At 40.1% G+C, this 20287-nt stretch overlaps 1 protein-coding gene across 1 annotated transcript in view; it reads right to left on the bottom strand.

Moving 5' to 3' along the window:
- LOC126177222 (28S ribosomal protein S18a, mitochondrial) overlaps positions 1-20287 on the bottom strand; it is a 70728-nt gene that overhangs the window by 17525 nt on the left and 32916 nt on the right. Inside the window, exon 3 of the mRNA XM_049924439.1 lies at positions 8679-8802. Coding sequence (XP_049780396.1) covers positions 8679-8802 — 124 coding nt within the window. The remainder of the gene's footprint in view (positions 1-8678; positions 8803-20287) is intronic.

Raw genomic sequence — 20287 nt, 5'->3', positions numbered from 1 at the left:
ATACCTGTGAGCTGCTTGTCACCCATGTCAACAAGCAATTCACAATATAACACTTTACTTTGGTAAGTTATACGACCTACCCTACTAGCAGAACTTCCCAAAAATTCTGCTGTTGGAGATGTGGCTGAAACTGATCATCTCCAACTCAAATCATCTCTCAGGTTCTACACTTCTAAATGTGGAATGTACTGCTCTTTCTGGGAGTGGTGTGGGTACATATGTCCACTATGATTAAAACCAAAGATATTATGTACACTGTATGTTAATAGTGAATGAGAAGGAGAGTTAGTGTTTCTCAAAAATGTTGAATCAAAAATTTATAACTGGAGTAATTCATAACCTACTTAAAATTGGTCAATATAATCATCCTAATTAGCCTCATGTCACATTACAAGATAGTTCTTATTATGAGTGATACAAATACAGGTCTGCAGCTAAAATCTTACTTTGCTGAGAATTTAAGGGGACTGATTTACTCTTAGTATTATGCCTCTGGATCGCAGTCATTGTATGTCACAGTCAGGCTATCATAGACATAAATAAAAGCAATGAACAGGTCACAAAAAGAAATTCATGCAAGCCATACGTCCGCTCCTGACATTTCTGCGAGCTTGCACTGCATAGGTAATCAAATTCATTGTTTCCCCATATTACCTTGTCAACATTACTTTCTCAGGATACTGAGATGCAGGCTTCAGAGTAGTGTGTGTCTTAATTGGCATTTTATTGGGATTAATATGGTGGAGCATCAGTAGATCTTTAATGTCATAATGAATGTCGCACAGGTAACTGTGGACATACCACTGTGCTACAGGTGCAAGTCTAGGGCTGCAGAGTGTTACTTTGATGGCAGAAAGGGTACCCTGGGTGGTACTAAAATGTTTTGGGGTCCCTATAATCACCAAAGGATAAAATCCTGGCGTAGCTGCTCAACTGATAACCCCTTTCTTCTGCTGACTTATTTATTTAGGTTGGTTAAAATACATGAGTGTGGCATTACAGTGGTGTGACCTCCTCTCCAGCAATGCCGAAGAAGAATGGAGGGTTTCTGGCTCCATAAGCAGCAGGGCAGTCACTGACAAGATATGAGTGGTGTCCAAATGGAGTGAATTTCTCTCTCAAATAGTTTACTCATCAAGTAGGCAGTTTACAGCTTGGAACATCAGAGATCCCAGCTGTAACCTTATCAAAATATGTGATTACATCACTTGGGTAAAACCATATTTTTTTTGGGTCTCCAAAGTATGGCGGGCAAAGGTATGGCATACTCCAGTATTTTCTTTTTCTGTTTAAAAATTTGATAAACTTGGAACTACGTAAGGTAGTGTGTCCATTTGTCCCGTTTTTCCCGGGACAGTCCCGTTTTTTACCAAAATGCCCCGGTGTCCCGAAAGTTTTTTTGGGGACGCTCAAATATCCCGCTTTTTATGATTCCACTTGGCTTGAGTGTTTTACGCTACTGGTTGTTTGACTAGCTATTAACTGCGCAATTATTTACGCTAGGAAGCGTGTGATTTCAGCATACCCCAAACATGTACCGAACTGTCAAAAATCGTAAGTAATTTTAAACGCACTATAGGTTACAAATAACAACGAAGATTCTTCTCTTCTAAATCGATCCATTGAATCCGTCCTTTCGGTCCAGAGATACTTGCTCTCTGGCTTCCGTCACCACACTGTTAATGTTTTGCACTGTGCAGTCACTGTTTTATTATGCCAAAACGAAAGTGAAAATAACAGCAATATAAAAAGCCAGTTTCCTTTTATCACTGGTAGTGGAGAAACTGTAGGATGTACGTTGTGCAGATCAAAATTTGCTATTGGTCATGGTGGAAGGTCTGACATTGTGAATCACATTAAAAACATCCCATGAGTGATCAAACGAAAAGAGCAAATAAATGCGTGAGTGACTACTATGTAAACTTAAAATCAGTAACAGAAATGGATAGGAAGTTGGCAGCACAAGAAGCTATGTTTGCATACCACAGTGCAATGCAGAACCATAGCTTTAAGTCAATGGACTGTACTACAGCAGTTGCTAAAAAACTTTTCAATCCAAAAGTCACACGTGGACACACAAAATGTAATGCAATCATTTCAAATGTTATTGCACCGTGTGCAACTCAGCTCAGCAGGTTTTAAATGAACTGAAAAGCTGCCATGGACCTTGTCGTTTGGCGGGGAGGCTGGCGTGCCTCAGCGATACAGATGGCCGTACGGTAGGTGCAACCACAACGGAGGAGTATCTGTTGAGAGGCCAGACAAACGTGTGGTTCCTGAAGAGGGGCAGCAGCCTTTTCAGTAGTTGCAGGGGCATCAGTCTGGATGATTGACTGATCTGGCCTTGTAACACTAACCAAAAAGGCCTTTCTGTGCTGATACTGCGAACGGCTGAAAGCAAGGGGAAACTACGGTCGTAATTTTACCTGAGAGCATGCAGCTTTACTGTATGGTTAAATGATGATGGCGTCCTCTTGGGTAAAATATTCCGGAGGTAAAATAGTCCCCCATTCGGATCTCCGGGCGGGGACTACTCAAGAGGACGTCGCTATCAGGAGAAAGAAAACTGGCGTTCTACGGATTGGAGCATGGAATGTCAGATCCCTTAATTGGGCAGGTAGGTTAGAAAATTTAAAATGGGAAATGGATAGGTTAAAGTGTGATATAGTGGGAATTAGTGTAGTTCGGTGGCAGGAGGGAGAAGACTTTTGGTCAGGTGAATACAGGGATATAAATACAAAATCAAATAGGGGTAACGCAGGAGTAGGTTTAATAATGAATAAAAATAGGATTGCGGGTAAGCTACTACAAACAGCATAGTGAACGCATTATTGTGGCCAAGATAGACACGAAACCCACGCCTACTACAGTAGTACAAGTTTATATGCCAACTAGCTCTGCAGATGAAGAAGAAATGTATGAGATAAAAGAAATTATTCAGGTAGTGAAGGGAGATGAAAATTTAATAGTCATGGGTGACTGGAATTCGAGAGTAGGAAAAGGGAGAGAAGGAAACTTAGTAGGTGAATATGGAGTGGGGGTAAGAAATGAAAGAGGAAGCCGTATGGTAGAATTTTGCACAGAGCATAACTTAATCATAGCTAACACTTGGTTCAAGAATCATAAAAGAAGGTTGTATACATGGAAGAATCCTGGAGATACTAGAAGGTACCAGATAGATTATATAATGGTAAGACAGAGATTTAGGAACCTGGTTTTAAATTGTAAGACATTTCCAGGGGCAGATGTGGATTCTGACCACAATCTATTGGTTATGAACTGTAGATTAAAACTAAAGAAACTGCAAAAAGGAGGGAGATGGGACCTGGATAAACTGACTAAACCAGAGGTTGTAGAGTGTTTCAGGGAGAGCATAAGGGAACAATTGACAGGAATGGGGGAAAGAAATACAATAGAAGAAGAATGGGTAGCTCTGAGGGATGAAGTAGTGAAGGCAGCAGAGGATCAAGTAGGTAAAAAGACGAGGGCTAGTAGAAATCCTTGGGTAACAGAAGAGATATTGAATTTAATTGATGAAAGGAGAAAATACAAAAATTTAGTAAATGAAGCACACAACGGAACACAAACGTTCAAAAATGAGACCGACAGGAAGTGCAAAATGGCCAAGCAGGGATGGCTAGAGGGCAAATGTAATGATGTAGAGGCGCAGATCACTCGGGGTAAGATAGATACTGCCTACAGGAAAATTAGACACCTTTGGAGAAAAGAGAACTACTTGCATAAATATCAAGAGCTCAGACGGAAACCCAGTTCTAAGCAAAGAAGGGAAAGCAGAAAGGTGGAAGGAGTATATAGAGGGTCTATACAAGGGCGATGTTCTTGAGGACAATATTATATAAATGGAAGAGAATGTAGATGAAGATGAAATGGGAGATATGACACTGTGTGAAGAGTTTGACAGAGCACTGAAAAACCCGAGTCGAAACAAGGCCCCGGGAGTAGACAACATTCCATTAGAACTACTGACGGCCTTGGGAGAGCCAGTCATGACTAAACTCTACCATATGGTGAGCAAGATGTATGAGACAGGGGAAATACCCTCAGACTTCAAGAAGAATATAATAATTCCAATCCCAAAGAAAGCAGGTGTTGACAGATGTGAAAATTACCGAACTATCAGTTTAATAAGCCACAGCTGCAAAATACTAACACAAATTCTTTACAGACGAATGGAAAAACTAGTAGAAGCTGACCTCGGGGAAGATCAGTTTGGATTCCGTAAAAATACTGGAACACGTGAGGCAATACTGACCTTACGACTTATCTTAGAAGAAAGATTAAGGAAAGGCAAACCTACGTTTCTAGCATTTGTAGACTTAGAGAAAGCTTTTGACAATGTTGACTGGAATACTCTCTTTCAAATTCTGAAAGTGGCAGGGGTAAAATACAGGGAGCAAAAGGCTATTTACAATTTGTACAGAAACCAGATGGCAGTTACAAGAGTCGAGGGACATGAAAGGGAAGCAGTGGTTGGGAAGGGAGTGAGACAGGGTTGTAGCCTCTCCCCGATGTTATTCAATCTGTATATTGAGCAAGCAGTAAAGGAAACAAAAGAAAAATTCGGAGTAGGTATTAAAATCCATGGAGAAGAAATAAAGACTTTGAGGTTCGCCGATGACACTGTAATTCTGTCAGAGACAGCAAAGGACTTGGAAGAACAGTTGAACGGAATGGACAGTGTCTTGAAAGGAGGATATAAGATGAACATCAACAAAAGCAAAACGAGGATTATGGAATGTAGTCGAATTAAGTCGGGTGATGCTGAGGGAATTAGATTAGGAAATGAAACAAAGTAGTAAAGGAGTTTTGCTATTTGGGGAGCAAAATAACTGATGATGGTCGAAGTAGAGAGGATATAAAATGTTGACTGGCAATGGGAAGGAAAGCGTTTCTGAAGAAGAGAAATTTGTTAACATCGAGTATTGATTTAAGTGTCAGGAAGTCGTTTCTGAAAGTATTTGTATGGAGTGTAGCCATGTATGGAAGTGAAACATGGACGATAAATAGTTTGGACAAGAAGAGAATAGAAGCTTTCGAAATGTGGTGCTACAGAAGAATGCTCAAGATTCGATGGGTAATCACATAACTAATGTGGAGGTACTGAATAATTGGGGAGAAGAGGAGTTTGTTGCACAACTTGACAAGAAGAAGGGACCAGTTGGTAGGACATGTTCTGAGGCATCAAGGGATCACAAATTTAGCATTGGAGGGCAGCGTGGAGGGTAAAAATCATAGAGGGAGACCAAGAGATGAATACACTAAGCAGATTCAGAAGGATGTAGGCTGCAGTAGGTACAGGGAGATGAAGAAGCTTGCACAGGGCAGGGTAGCATGGAGAGCTGCATCAAACCAGTCTCAGGACTGAAGACAACACCAACAACAACAACAACAACAACAACAATCGATACATCGAATCATTTGGATTTGAAGTTGGTTCCTCTCCTTATCAGGTATTTTTACCCTGAAAATGGCATCACGGTGAAAGTGCTCGAATTGGTTGATTTAGCTGGAGAAACTTCAGATTTACTTCAGAATTATGTGCTGGAGGTTTTAAAGAAATTTGATCTTGAGGGAAAGGTGATTGCAGTTTCTGCAGACAACACTAGCACCAATTTTGGTGGTGAGCACAGGAAAGGAAAAAACAATTTGTTCTCTAAACTGCAACAGAACACTGTGATGATGATGTTTGGTTTGTGGGGCGCTCAACTGCGTGGTTATCAGCGCCCGTACAATTACCCAATCTTTGCTCAGTCCAATTTCGCCACTTTCCTGGATGATGATGAAATTATGAGGACAACACAAACACCCAGTCATCTCGAGGCAGGTGAAAATCCCTAACCCCGCCAGGAATCGAACCCGGGACCCCGTGCTCGGGAAGCGAGAACGCTACCGCGAGACCACGAGTGGCGGACAACACAACAGAACACTGTGAATAATATAGACGGTGTTGGCTGTCCAGCACATGTGATGCACAATTCCTTACAAACTGACTCAGACTGGCTACCCATCGACTGTCAATTAATGGTAAACAAAATCTACCAGCATTTCCACATATATGCAGTAAGGGTTGAATCTCTGAAGTCTTTGTGTAAGTTTACTTAAACTGAATACAAAACTGTACTTTGGCACAGCAAGACAAGGTGGCTATCTCTGCTACCAGCATTGGAAAGTATTGTAGAGATTTTTCCTCCTTTGAAATCATATTTCATCTCCCATGATAAGTGTCCTGTTATTCTTAAACAATTCTTTGATAACCCTGTGTCTATTGTTCTTCTACATTTTCTTGTTAGCCAGCTAAAATCTTTCTCTACAACAATTAAATGTATTGAGAAACAAGAAATCACAATAGTGGAAGTTTATCAAGAAATAAACAAATTATTGGGCAAATTACAATGTAAAAAATCTGAAAGATTTCTCACATCCTTTGTACATGAGACTCTAAGAAAGCTGTAACAAGAGGGTTAAAAATAATGTAGAACAATTTCATATTTATGCTGACATATTCTATGATTCTTGCATTGAGTATATTAAAGAATGGTGTTTACCATTTCTCACACCTTTTAAAGCGTTTGACTGGGTTAATACTGAAAAGGAGCAGCTACAGTGGAAGGACATTCAGGACTGCCGTGTTTTTGTTAAAAGTATTGTACCAAATTTTCCTGCTGATGTAGACTAACTGTTTGATGAATTTTCATGTGCACAGAACTTCATAAAAAGTGAAGAAGGAGACAAAGGAAGTGTTAGTACAACGTGGTGTACAATATTAGCTTATTTGAAAAGTAAAAACATTAACATGAAAAACACGATTCATTTGGTGGAGTTTTGTCGGGCAATTCCTAGGTCAAATGCTGCTGTGGAACGTGTGTTTTCGTTAGTGAACTCTTTGTGGTCAGATGAAAAAAAAAAAAAAAAAAAAAAAAAAACCAGAATGAAAGTTGAAACAGTGAGGGCCTTGCTCATTGTCAAAACACACTTTAATGGTGTATCGTGTACTGACTTTTATGATACAATTTCAAACGAAAATGCACTTCTTGATAAAGTACATAAAAGTGAAAAGTACGGTGATAGTGTGGCAGAATAATTATAAAAAGTGATTTGGGATCATCTGAGTGCACGTTGTACAGGTAAACTTGTATGTGCATTAAATTTAGTCAATACAATATTTATGTCCCTTTTTTTCTTGATTTTCCCAGGTTTTTCTCTAATTTATTTTAAATGTCCCCTTTTTCAATGAAAAGGGAATGGACACCCTAACATAAGGTGGTGGTCCAGGCAGTTTGTTCACAAGGACTTCATGTCATACCTCTTACTCTTTCCCTTAAAAAGTGTCCTTTAAATGCCATTGTATTGTGTCAATCCAGTTGCTTTTTTTTTTTTGGCTCTTTGTGTGCAATTTTGTATAATTAATGCCACAGCACTACAGGTTTGTACCGAGTTCATTGTGTTTCTGTTGCGGTTCTGTCAATAAAGATTTATTCTGCATTTTTTGACGGTGGCTACTTTGCCTAATTGATATTAGATATTCTCCAAAAAAATCAGCAGGTTTGTTATGAAGGAATCTATCTGTTCTAATAAAGACTAAATACTGAATAAACTCTACTGATCCTCATTTCCTAGCCTGCTGTTGTCACAGAACACAGCTGTGGAAGAAAATGCTTTTAGTTTGTAGGATTCAACACTAAATTTTCTTTTTCCAGTTACTGAGGTAGCAGCTCTACATGGCCACCATCTGGAACAAGTAATTATCCTCATTTGCAAGGTATGACTATCTATACTGATGTCAACCAGTTACAGTAATGTCAAACTGGCCCAACTGTCACTGTTCAGAGTCCTGATGCCCCAAAAGGGAAGGTGTCTGCTCTTTTGATCATAGAGATCGGCAACTACTCAGGAATTGACCATGTGAGCCACACGCTGTCAGGGGCTATAGGTGAGTGTGTTCATGATGATCTCACCCCATCAGATTGACTGCACCATTGGTTCTTTGGCAGGAGTAGTAGAGTACATGGAGAGAATGTATAGGTGATGTCCTTTCCAAACAACTGGCACTACTGGCAAAAATTTGAGTGTTGGGGGGAGGGGGGGGGGGGGGGGGAGGAAGCTGAATCAAACCTGAAAGTGGGTTTAGACTTTATTTTGCTTAAAAGGCGATGGAAGAAAGCATAGGGATCCATTCGTGTCAAAATCTAAGAAGCAGCCAAGTCAGCATCAAGACTTCACATGACACTCAGTCTGAAAAGAGAGAGAGAGAGAGAGAGAGAGAGAGAGAGAGAGAGAGAGAGATAGAGAGAGAGTGGGAGGGGGGGGGGGGCAGAACAGGAAAGGGAGGGAAAACTGTTGCAATGGCTCAGGGCCCCACACTTGTTACACACACCCCAAGGGTCTTTGGCCCTTGTGGGAACACTCATTTATAAGAAAATTACAGAACACAATGGAGACTGACGATTATAACTATTACTATGTACAGCTTTTTCACTTTATACATTGTGGTGTCTCTGTACTAAGGATGTCTGCTTCGATGTAAGACAGGGTCTGAAGCACATAATTCACTAGGTGAAATAAACAAACAAATGAAACTAAATTAAACCAAAGAACTAATATGATATAGATTTTATTATGTACCAGTGGACATTTAACTATACACAAAGTTACTTTACCTGCTTTTTGTGCCATTGCAACCAAAATGCTGACTTTCCGCTGTTGCTTTTTACAAAGGCCTGTAATCCTCCTTGGCAGCATGCAGCCATCAGATCTTAGAAACTGATTCAGAATCAGTACATCCTACATTTGATGAAATAAAAGATTAGCACCAAAAGCATTTTAAAAAACATATCATCATCATCATCATCATCATCATCATCGTGGCTACTACACTGGTCCGTAGCTTTACTTTCATTATTAAAATAATGTCTTAAGACAGAAAGTACAGCATCATGAATTATTCTGTGTAGTACTATATCATACCAAACTACACAAACTCCACCACCAATTGTATTAGCTCACATCAAAACAAAATATACAAAAATAGAAATGATAAAATTATGAAAGTGTGTGTCAAAGAACATCAATTTTTTGCATTTATAAACTACTTTTACTGAGTATGATTTATAACAGACTCTTTTCCTTCCAATTGATATCCTTTACGGAAAGTGGATTTCTACAGAAAAGACAAATATCCGTGTAAAGTCATCGTTAAATTGCAAGATAAGTCACCAAATTCTGTAAGACTGTGTCAAATAATAATCACGTTCATTAGTGAATACACAACCAAATCTATTTTAATTGGAAAGTACCGATAAAGACAATTTCAGTTTTTGGGGGAAAAAATAAAATAAAAAAATGAAAAGGGAATTTCAAGAAAATGTAACAACAGCTTAAGGGTACAGGACAACAGTTTACACACCAAAATCAAGCATTTAACAATTTCAAGAACAGCATTAGTCAACAGTTCAGCGAGGTGAGCAAAATATACATAATGAATTATCGGACAAACTAGGAAAACAGATAAAACAATAAATAATTACAGACATGTCCCTCAATATAAAATATTCACAATCGAGTCACAGGAAATGGCCATTGTTGACAATTCATTACAAAATGCAACATGCCAAGGTGTCGGAAATCCAAGCTTGGCAACTCTTGAAGGTAATGTGCCAACTCGTGAACTGGCCGAGGGCAACCAAAACAACGAGGTTGGCCTCCTACTATCAAAAAATCATAGCACTTTTAATATAACTGATCATGATGTCACTTTTGATGCTTGATGAGACTATTTCTCAGTTTTCACCAAGAAATATTTTTTCAAATAGTGAAACTGAAGCACGTGACAGCGAAAATTCCTTTGATTATTTGCTCACCACGTTGCAAACCCAAGAACAGGAAACAGTTCGTAAAAGCAATGTAAATACTAAGGAGAAACACAATGTGATACAACTCATGCAACAAATAACACAACAGTTTACAAAACAACAGGAATTTCAGAAAAGTTTAACAATAGCTTAATGGTATAGGACAACAGTTTACACACCAAAATCAGGCATTTAACAATTTCAAGAATAGCATTAGTCAACAGTTCAGTGAGGTGAGCAAAATATACACACTGAATTATCGGACGAACTATCCGGAAAGTTGACACAGCTAGGAAAACAACTAAAACAAGAAATAATTATCGACATGTTCCGCAATATAAATACATTAACGGAAAAAGTATCATCCATAGATGATAAACAGGAACAACTTGCAGTTACAAAACCTTAGTGAAGCATATTCTCAAATTCAAGAGATGCAACCCCAAGTGGATGCATCGGTGAAATTGTGATGGATGCAGTTAGCGAGCTGCAAGATTTGTGCAAAAACTTACTTACAGAAGTACAAAAGTTAAGTCCAAGAGTAGACCAGTTAAGTTTTAGAGTCAAAATTTGCCCGAAGACAGAGGGATAAGATATGTAAATGAAATAACTGAAAAAGCTGAAGCTGGGATCCTGGATAATGGCAGCAAACTTGCTGAAAAGGCAGTGTCAGAGTTCAAAATTTATGTAGATACTATAGAAGAAGCTCTAAAAGAGAAAGAAAGTCAACGTCTAGCTAAAATACACTCCTGGAAATGGAAAGAAGAACACATTGACACCGATGTGTCAGACCCACCATTCTTGCTCCGGACACTGCGAGAGGGCTGCACAAGCAATGATCACACGCACGGCACAGCGGACACACCAGGAACCGCGGTGTTGGCCGTCTAATGGCGCTAGCTGCGCAGCATTTGTGCACCGCCGCCGTCAGTGCCAGCCAGTTTGCCGTGGCATACGGAGCTCCATCGCAGTCTTTAACACTGGTAGCATGCCGCGACAGCGTGGACGTGAACCGTATGTGCAGTTGACGGACTTTGAGCGAGGGCGTATAGTGGGCATGCGGGAGGCCGGGTGGACGTACCGCCGAATTGCTCAACACGTGGGGCGTGAGGTCTCCACAGTACATCGATGTTGTCGCCAGTGGTCGGCGGAAGGTGCACGTGCCCGTCGACCTGGGACCGGACCGCAGCGACGCACGGATGCACGCCAATACCGTAGGATCCTACGCAGTGCCGTAGGGGACCGCACCGCCACTTCCCAGCAAATTAGGGACACTGTTGCTCCTGGGGTATCGGCGAGGACCATTCGCAACCGTCTCCATGAAGCTGGGCTACGGTCCTGCACACCGTTAGGCCGTCTTCCGCTCACGCCCCAACATCGTGCAGCCCACCTCCAGTGGTGTCGCGACAGGCGTGAATGGAGGGACGAAGGGAGACGTGTCGTCTTCAGCGATGAGAGTCGCTTCTGCCTTGGTGCCAATGATGGTCGTATGCGTGTTTGGCGCCGTGCAGGTGAGCGCCACAATCAGGACTGCATATGACCGAGGCACACAGGGCCAACACCCGGCATCATGGTGTGGGGAGCGATCTCCTACACTGGCCGTACACCACTGGTGATCGTCGAGGGGACACTGAATAGTGCATGGTACATCCAAACCGTCATCGAACCCATCGTTCTACCATTCCTAGAACGGCAAGCGAACTTGCTGTTCCAACAGGACAATGCACGTCCGCATGTATCCCGTGCCACCCAACGTGCTCTAGAAGGTGTAAGTCAACTACCCTGGCCAGCAAGATCTCCGGATCTGTCCCCCATTGAGCATGTTTGGGAATGGATGAAGTGTCGTCTCACGCGGTCTGCACGTCCAGCACGAACGCTGGTCCAACTGAGGCGCCAGGTGGAAATGGCATGGCAAGCCGTTCCACAGGACTACATCCAGCATCTCTACGATCGTCTCCATGGGAGAATACCAGCCTGCATTGCTGCGAAAGGTGGATATACACTGTACAAGTGCCGACATTGTGCGTGCTCTGTTACCTGTGTCTATGTGCCTGTGGTTCTGTCAGTGTGATCATGTGATGTATCTGACCCCAGGAATGTGTCAATAAAGTTTCCCCTTCCTGGGACAATGAATTCACGGTGTTCTTATTTCAATTTCCAGGAGCGTAGATTCAGATTTCAAGGAAGCAGAGGAAAGGTTACCAGGCAGTATTGCTAAAACTACTGACATTCCAAAATAACTCTTGACAGAAAACAAACCCATGCTTTTACAGAAGTTAGATACTTTCACCGGTTACCCACAGTATGTGGCAAGCCAGTCGAAGGAAAATAGCCAATGTTGCAGAATGCAACAACACTTGCCGGCAGCTGTACCTGTCGAGCAAGCACAGTTGCCATGTGCTACGCAAGAAGTGAATACAAACACTGCTGTCACTAACGGCATGGTGTGTTTGTCAACATTACTTGCAGATGAAGCATTGCTTAGGCATTGACAATTTCTGGTATTTATATCCGAAGGAAAAAGAACACACCCCATGGTCTTTATCAGAGCATTTCGAAATGTTTTACCTTGTACCTGGACCTAAGCCCAAAAAATTAGATTTATCGTTCCATACATACAAGGTGACATTTTGCTATGGGCCATGGCCATGGCAGAACGTTGCCACTACTATGAACAGTTTGAGGGAGCCTTTCTGTATAAATATTGGTCTGAGGCCCTACAAGAGAGGCTCAGACATGAAATATTCAAACCAGCTCCACTCAATAGCAAACATGGAAGCCTAAGGGGCTATTTTCAAAAATATTTGAATAAAACCATATACTGGATGAACCTGGTATCTCCAACAGACATGCTGAAAATCTTAAAGAGCTGTCTTCCTGCCAACATTAGGGAAAAACTCATTACCATTCCGGAACATGACATTGAATATTTTTTATCTGTTCTGGACTCAATACAACTGATATACAAAGAGAGACCAGTACAACCCAAGCCTGTTAATACACAGATAGTGCCACAGATATTTACAGACCAACAAAGGAACAACAAATTCTTAGTATAACACAGATGGCAACCTTGCCCCACACAGACCTATGGGAACAGTAATGGTAATCACAACAGCAATGGATAAAGTTGTAAAATCAAGGGCAGGTATAAAAGAAATGGACAAAAATTTAACAACTGTAACAGGCAAGTAGCATATGGTCAGCCTGTACAATATGTACAGACACAAGCTACCGGCAATCAGCCAATCACTTGGCAAACACAAAACAATACCAGAAAGCCAAATAATCCACAGACAGCGGAATACGGCCAGCAAAGTAACACACATATGCCAAATAACACGCAAAGGCAAAGAGAATTTCAGTCGAGAGCCTCACAGGGTACTAATTGGCGTAATCAAACACCAACAGTCCATATAGTTGAAGTTACGCCTAACCCACAGATCGATGCCACCACGATGCCGGAGAAATTTAACCGGTCACAGTAGGCCCCCCATTCTGTGACCCGGGAGGAGAGTGGGGGCATGAGCTTGATCGACACTTGCTTTATCAGATACGATCAAGTAGTGATGTGAAAAATGATCTATATAAAAAAATAGGATACACAGAAAAACAAAAAGGGCAAGGTACAAGCTACTATCAAAGCCAAAATGTTTGACCTTCATGTACCCATTGGGCTTGACTGAGGTGCTACGACTAATTTGATGTCACACGGAATCTTTCAAGACCTGATGAAATGTGGGCATATACCCACACTGCCAGTGTAAAATTGCTAGGTACAAACTGCCACTGGTCAGAAATCAAAAGGAGTCAAAACACAAGCCTTAATTCCCATCCAATTATGACAGTTTTCTGTACAATGCAATTTTTTGATAGCAGTGAAATTACTAGTTGATTGTTTAATCGGTATGAATACATTTAGGACATACCAGTACAAATTGATATAGGAAAGGGCCAATGTCATTTCACTGTAAATAACTATTTTTAACAGACCTAATTAGGGGATGTAAAACTGAAGTTACTAACGACTTTGAGGTTCAATTGGTAAATCCCATCATTATGTTTATCAACACATACAATAAACAACAGTTTGCAGCAGAAGAGGTAAACATCAGCACAATGAACACAAAGGTACGTGAATCAAAGTGCTTGTCTCAAGAACAGCAAGAGGAACTTAGGGAACTGATACTTGCTTATATACATGTATTCGAAGAAAGGCTAGGTATCATTAAGATTTTGTGTACAGAACAGAAGTTTATCGCCTTCATATGTGGGGGCAGGAACTTCGAATTTCACGTATTACCGTTTGTATTGAATATGTTACTGCTTTCTTACAAGCTGTTAACAGCATTCCCCATACATCAACTGGGTTTACACCAAATGAGCTGATGTTCAATTGCAAACAAGTAGACGAGTGGGAAAAACCTTTGCCCAAGATACCGATACCAGAATTATCACTGGAGGATAAAATACGACAAGCAGTAATCAACCGTGAAACCTGGGCTAAAAACAGGAAAGGAATTTATGACAAAGCTGAAACGTACAACATAATTTTACATAGGATGTGAGGTGTTACTTAGAACACATCTCAAATCCACAAAAGCTGGAAAACTAAACCGTAAGAGGCAATTACTCTACACTGGCCCATACATAATTACTGAAATACCCCACCCGGGAGCATACAAATTGGCACACACAAACATGGGTAAAGACAAGGGCCTGTACCCACACAAAGACTTGAGAACGTTTACATACTCAAGAAGGTCTGTATACCCTCTAAGTTGTATATATGTATAATAATATAAGATCTAGGATGCAGGAAAGTCACATTCCAGAATTTATGCTGTTAGTTGATAAGAAAAATTTTTGTTTGTATTATTTCTTATGTGTCAAATGTGTAAGCGATAAGGTAAGTTGTTTTAACAAGGAAGAATTTTACTTTTATGTGTCTAGAGATGACGATACTCTAAATACAATGCTTTGCCTTGCGTGTAGCCCAGTTGTAAACAAATAAACGAACTTGTGAAACATACAGTAGTGCGCAATGCAATACATAACTCGCCATGACGTAAAGTGGTAGCAGAGTGAGGCAGTGCATGCACACTTGGGAGCAAGCTAGTCAACAAACCACAAGTGCCTGCTCATGCGAGCACACATGCACAGCTGGAAGTGTTGGAGTGCCCAAAACAAACAAACCTGATGAGCTACAGCCTGCATTAGCATTTGTAAGACCTATTGAATAAACAGAGACATAGAAAGTTAAGGGAGAGTCTGTACTACAACTACGAATATCTACACAATACACCACGTACAAAGATAAGCTAAGGGATTATATACACAGGAAAGGGACACTAAACTATGACATATTTACTTAAGTTAAGCTACGATACTATATACATTATATCTATGTATGTACAATATTTAAAAATTTGAAGTACAGAAAGTGCACGCACTAATTATACTTGATGGACCAGAGAAGTCTTGCTGCAGGTAAAGAAGCAAGTACAGAATAAGTGTCGAACTGAATAAGAAGTCACACTAAGCCTGTAATAAACTTTATCTTTCAGATTTATAAGATAAGTAGAGACACACACATGACATTAAATAAATTTTGTGATAGCACACTGCACATTGAAGTGAATGAATAGAATACATGGTTGAATATATGAAAAAGTTATTAGTACCCATCGAGCCACTGTACACTTATCTATGAAGAATTAGTTTTAAGCTAGTATTAAATTTTTCTTCCAGGGAACAATTGATTGACACGTCCTAAAATGAAGAAAGATAAATGTCTGTCGAGTGTTAGGTACCATATAAACATAAGGAAGGAATGCACTGCAAGTAAATATAGCTATAAGTTTACGATGCATATGAATGTGATAGTGTGAAAGTATGTGAAGAAGGAAACAGTTGCAGTACCTCACATACCATGATGCTAATCTAAGGCTCAGCAATACGAAATAATCAAGGGGTTGAAACCTAACTACTGTGAGCGTCGACTACTGATGACAGCATCAAACTCCTGATTTACATTAAAATTTTTGTGCACTTTTGTTACTTATGTAAACACTGTTTTACACTCATTGTACATAACATATCGTACTGATGACACAAATCTGTATACCTCAGCACACGAAATGGTTATCCTTTATACAATGAACATAACAAGTAAATATTGAGCTGCACTTTTTAACACTGAATAAGCATTTGATGCGATTGGTATCATCAGATTTGAGTGGTGTTTATAAACAACAAACTATTTTGTTCTTGGGATCATAGTTGACTCTATTAACGAGATCAACTGAGCACATAAGTGCCTTTTCGTGGAATTTCTTCAACCTTGTAGTATGTAGATCGTTCCTGGAGAATGCTAGAGAGGCAAGGCTATTTGTAGTTATCTGAGCGGGATGTAGAATCTATTGTAGCGATTATTGTTTACTTCTTTAATTCTTTGGAATTGTTAAATATGAGCTGACAAGAAGTCACTGTAAATTGAAATGAAATGTGTCACTTTATGCCATAAAGGAAAACAGAATCTATTATTGTAAGAATGTTATATGAATAATGTGTAACCAAAGAAGAGTAAAATGTGTACTCACATAATGGGAATCTAATAATGTAATGAAATTGTAATGTACTAAAACAAAACAACAAGGAATGAAAATATATGTAAAAAGAGGAGAGAATACGTTAAAGACTATAATGTATATAAGTGACAATAATGACATGTCAGCAAATGAATAGGATAAGTGTATTTTGTAATTGTATTTTATTATATTGTATGTTTAGTATGTGTAAAAGATACTACGGAAACTTTATGTAATACAACTGTAATAAGATGCTCAAAAACAAAGCGCAAAAACATACGAAATCTGGCTGCAAACTGTTAAGAGTGTGAGTGTGAGTGTATGTGTGTGTGTGTGTGTGTGTGTGTGTGTGTGTGAGATATATATGCGTGCGCGCGTGATAAACTAAAGATGGCAGTACTTCATGTAACCTGAAGTTTCTATGCTCAACAACATTGTAAAAAGGGCAAGAAACTTACCTCGTTGACGAATGTCGGATTTACAGTTGGTGTCCCCAATGAATAAATGAGAGCAACGAGGTGAAATGAATTCCTCGGGCCACTGATATGGAAACCATTTGTCACCGCTTCGAAGATTCCACAAAGGATCACACCGCTGAACACAAGCTTCACAAATATGTGCAGTGAAACCTACTGTAAATGCGCGACACGGACACTAAACATGTCAACGCAAGCATGTTTCGCAAGTTAAACACTGTGCAGATAGTGACTGACAACAATGGGATTATGCGGTTACAGAAAGCACTTTGTTAGGAAAGAAGACGTGTGTGTGTGTGCGTGTGTGTGTGTGTGTGTGTGTGTGTTAAAAGAAGCTGACATGCCCATATAAATTGATAACCATACAGGATAACTACAATGGCTGAAAAAGGCTAGGCCCCTGCTGACCAGGGTTATCGACCTTCAAAAAGAGAAATAAGTCCAGACACTGTGCACCTCTGTATGACATCAGTGCACGGTGGAGGGGTGGGGGGCACAATTATGATGAATCTTATTATTTTTCTTTCTTCGTTCCTTTCTTTTTTATATGTAAGCTATATATACACAAAGCCAAAGGTAAAGTGATGAGTTGTTTTGCAGCAGAGATAATGTTTTGACACAAAAAAGACAAGAGATACTTTCTTCAACTGCTTAATTTCTGTATCTTCACCTGTTTGTTTCTATAAGTGGCAACGGGTGGACATATGATTAGATCCGTCATACCAGTATTGTTTAAAAGAATGTCTATTTCAAGGGTACATTAAAGATGTTAGAAAAACTTATTAGGAAAGTAAAGTTTTATTCATAAATTCACATCGAACACACCTATCTGTTCACCGTTTCGCCTGTGCTGACAATCCTGCATCGGGAGGTTCAGAGCACACAAGAGGAATTTACACAAGCAGCGGGGGAGCAATCCTGCATCTGCATTGTTATAATCAGGACTACAAAATGGTTCAAATGGCTCTAAGCACTATCAGACTTAACATCTCAGGTCATCAGTCCCCTAGAACTTAGAACTACTTAAACCTAACTAACCTAAGGACATCACACACATCCATGCCCGAGGCAGGATTCGAACCTGCGACTGTAGCGGTCGCGTGGTTCCAGACTGTAGCGCCTAGAACCGCTCGGCCACAACCAGGACTACACACAATGGAATTAACATGAAGCAGTATGTAACTCAAAGTATGAATATTGAATTTAAATGTATTGACATTGAAGGTCTGTTGCTATTAGTACCAGTTCAAGTTCACCCAGGATATATGTAAAGGTTTATACATTAACTTCCAATTTCCTTCAATGTTGTTGCCAATTAATTTTTTTTTTCAATTACTCAAACAGCAATTATTAATCAGTTTTCATTATTTGCCCACTCACATATCTGCCACTATTAAACTGCTAATTTTCATCACTGGGGGTTTCACACAATAATGCCCTTTATGGGAGCAGTGGGTTACATTATGGCTTGTAGGTGGCTGAAGGAACTTCTGTAATATATTTATGCATCTAGCCATGCCTATGCTCAGGCTCTGAGGGGTCACATTTTAAGTCATTGGTCTTTATCCAGCTTAATATCAGATGCTATTCGAACTACCCCTGATGAATATGCTGGTTTGAATATGATGTACAATCATGAGAGATGTGTTGAAAATCTACACAACACAATCTACATTTCTGCAGTGTCAGTGCAAAGCTTAACAAAAAGAGTGGAAAGACTGGAGAAAACTGGTAACATAGCCACACTGGATTCAGTATTTCCAGATGGTGACATTGATAAAACACTTGTCGAAGCACAGTGGCTGGGAAATTGTCAGCTTCATCTTGACATGCTTCAGAAAATGATTCAATATTTCCACATTAGTGGACATTTACACTATGCCAAATGTGCTCACCTATGTGTGCAAGATATGCTGACTCTTTATGATAAAATGGATGCATCAGAATTTCAATAATTCACAGCTGGTGGCTATTTCAGTCAGACGCGCTGACAAGTTTTTGTCTGGGATACAGTCGAATATGACAACTAAGCAAACCCTCTTGGAAATATTGAAGAGTTCTGGTGGGCTGACTCATGGATGTGGTATAAAGGACAGCATTCTCATTAGCTGGACTCTGGGGTTAGCTGCATTACAATATGTTTGTGATGAAACTGAGAACTTCTGCAGTTGTGTATTGGCCACTATGGAACAGTGTCTTGATATGAGATGTTCCCATATTGCCAGAGATACTAGTGATGTTAGTAAACTAATTTAGTGAATTTCCAGTTACAGTCCTTTTCCAACTATTAAATATTTAATGTCCATAAGTAATGGAATGATCGGCAGTGAAGACATCAATTGCCACCTGCCCTGGAAGGTTGGTTCTACACGAATTAATAGAATTGTGAACATTAATTTTGAGAACAAGCATTTCTCACCAAGCAGCAGCAGAGGAACACACACCTCTATCACATACAATGCACTTAGCTTTTCGCTCTTATTAACGTGTGCACAATGTTTTTGCAATAAACTCACTCTATGTTCCACCATTAAACTCTCAGCTCTTCAAATCTCATCCAATGTAGTCCCCAGCAATCACTCTTCCTTCTCCTCCCATCCAGTGAGTCTCCTCTAACCGGAGGTTCGTGGTGATTTTTCCAAACTCTACCGAAGGTATGTCTGGAGTGTAGCCATGTATGGAAGTGAAACACGGATGATAAATAGTTTAGATAGAAAGAGAACAGAAGCTTTCGAAATGTGGTGCTCCAGAAGGATGCTGAAGGTTAGATGGGTTGATCGTCTAACTAATGAGGCGGCACTAAACAGAATTGGGAGACAAGAGCGACCAAAAGAAGGTATCAGTTGATAGGACACATTCTGAGAACTCATGAGATCACCTGTTTCATACTGGAGGGAAGTGTGGGTGGTAAAAATCATACAGCAAGACCAAGAGATGGATACAGTAAGCAGATTCAGAAAGATGTAGGTTGCAATAGATATTCCAAGATGAAGAGGCTTGCATAAGATAGAGTAGCATAAAGAGCTGCATCAAACCAGTCTCCAGACTGAAGACCACCATAACAAACAACCCCTTTTTCTAAACCTCGTCAGCCCTTTTCCTTCACCCCTCTTCCTGTTCCTTCAATTCTTCTGCCAGAATAAGGAGCCACTGGCTCCAAAAGTTTGCACACGTAATACATTTCTGTGTTTGTTCTCCTGCTGCCACTTGGTGAGTAGATTTTTTATCTACTCAATTAAAATATATTTTCAAATGTTGTATATTCGAAAGATGTACTGGACTGTTATGTGTATTCATTGAAGATAACAAATCTGTGTCAAGAGACTTTTGATTTACACAGAGATACTTGTGT

Source organism: Schistocerca cancellata, chromosome 1 (genome assembly GCF_023864275.1).
Source record: "Schistocerca cancellata isolate TAMUIC-IGC-003103 chromosome 1, iqSchCanc2.1, whole genome shotgun sequence".
Lineage (NCBI taxonomy): Eukaryota > Metazoa > Arthropoda > Insecta > Orthoptera > Acrididae > Schistocerca > Schistocerca cancellata.
The sequence above is the reverse complement of the archived record's forward strand: the minus strand, read 5'-3'. Positions and strand labels throughout refer to the sequence as shown.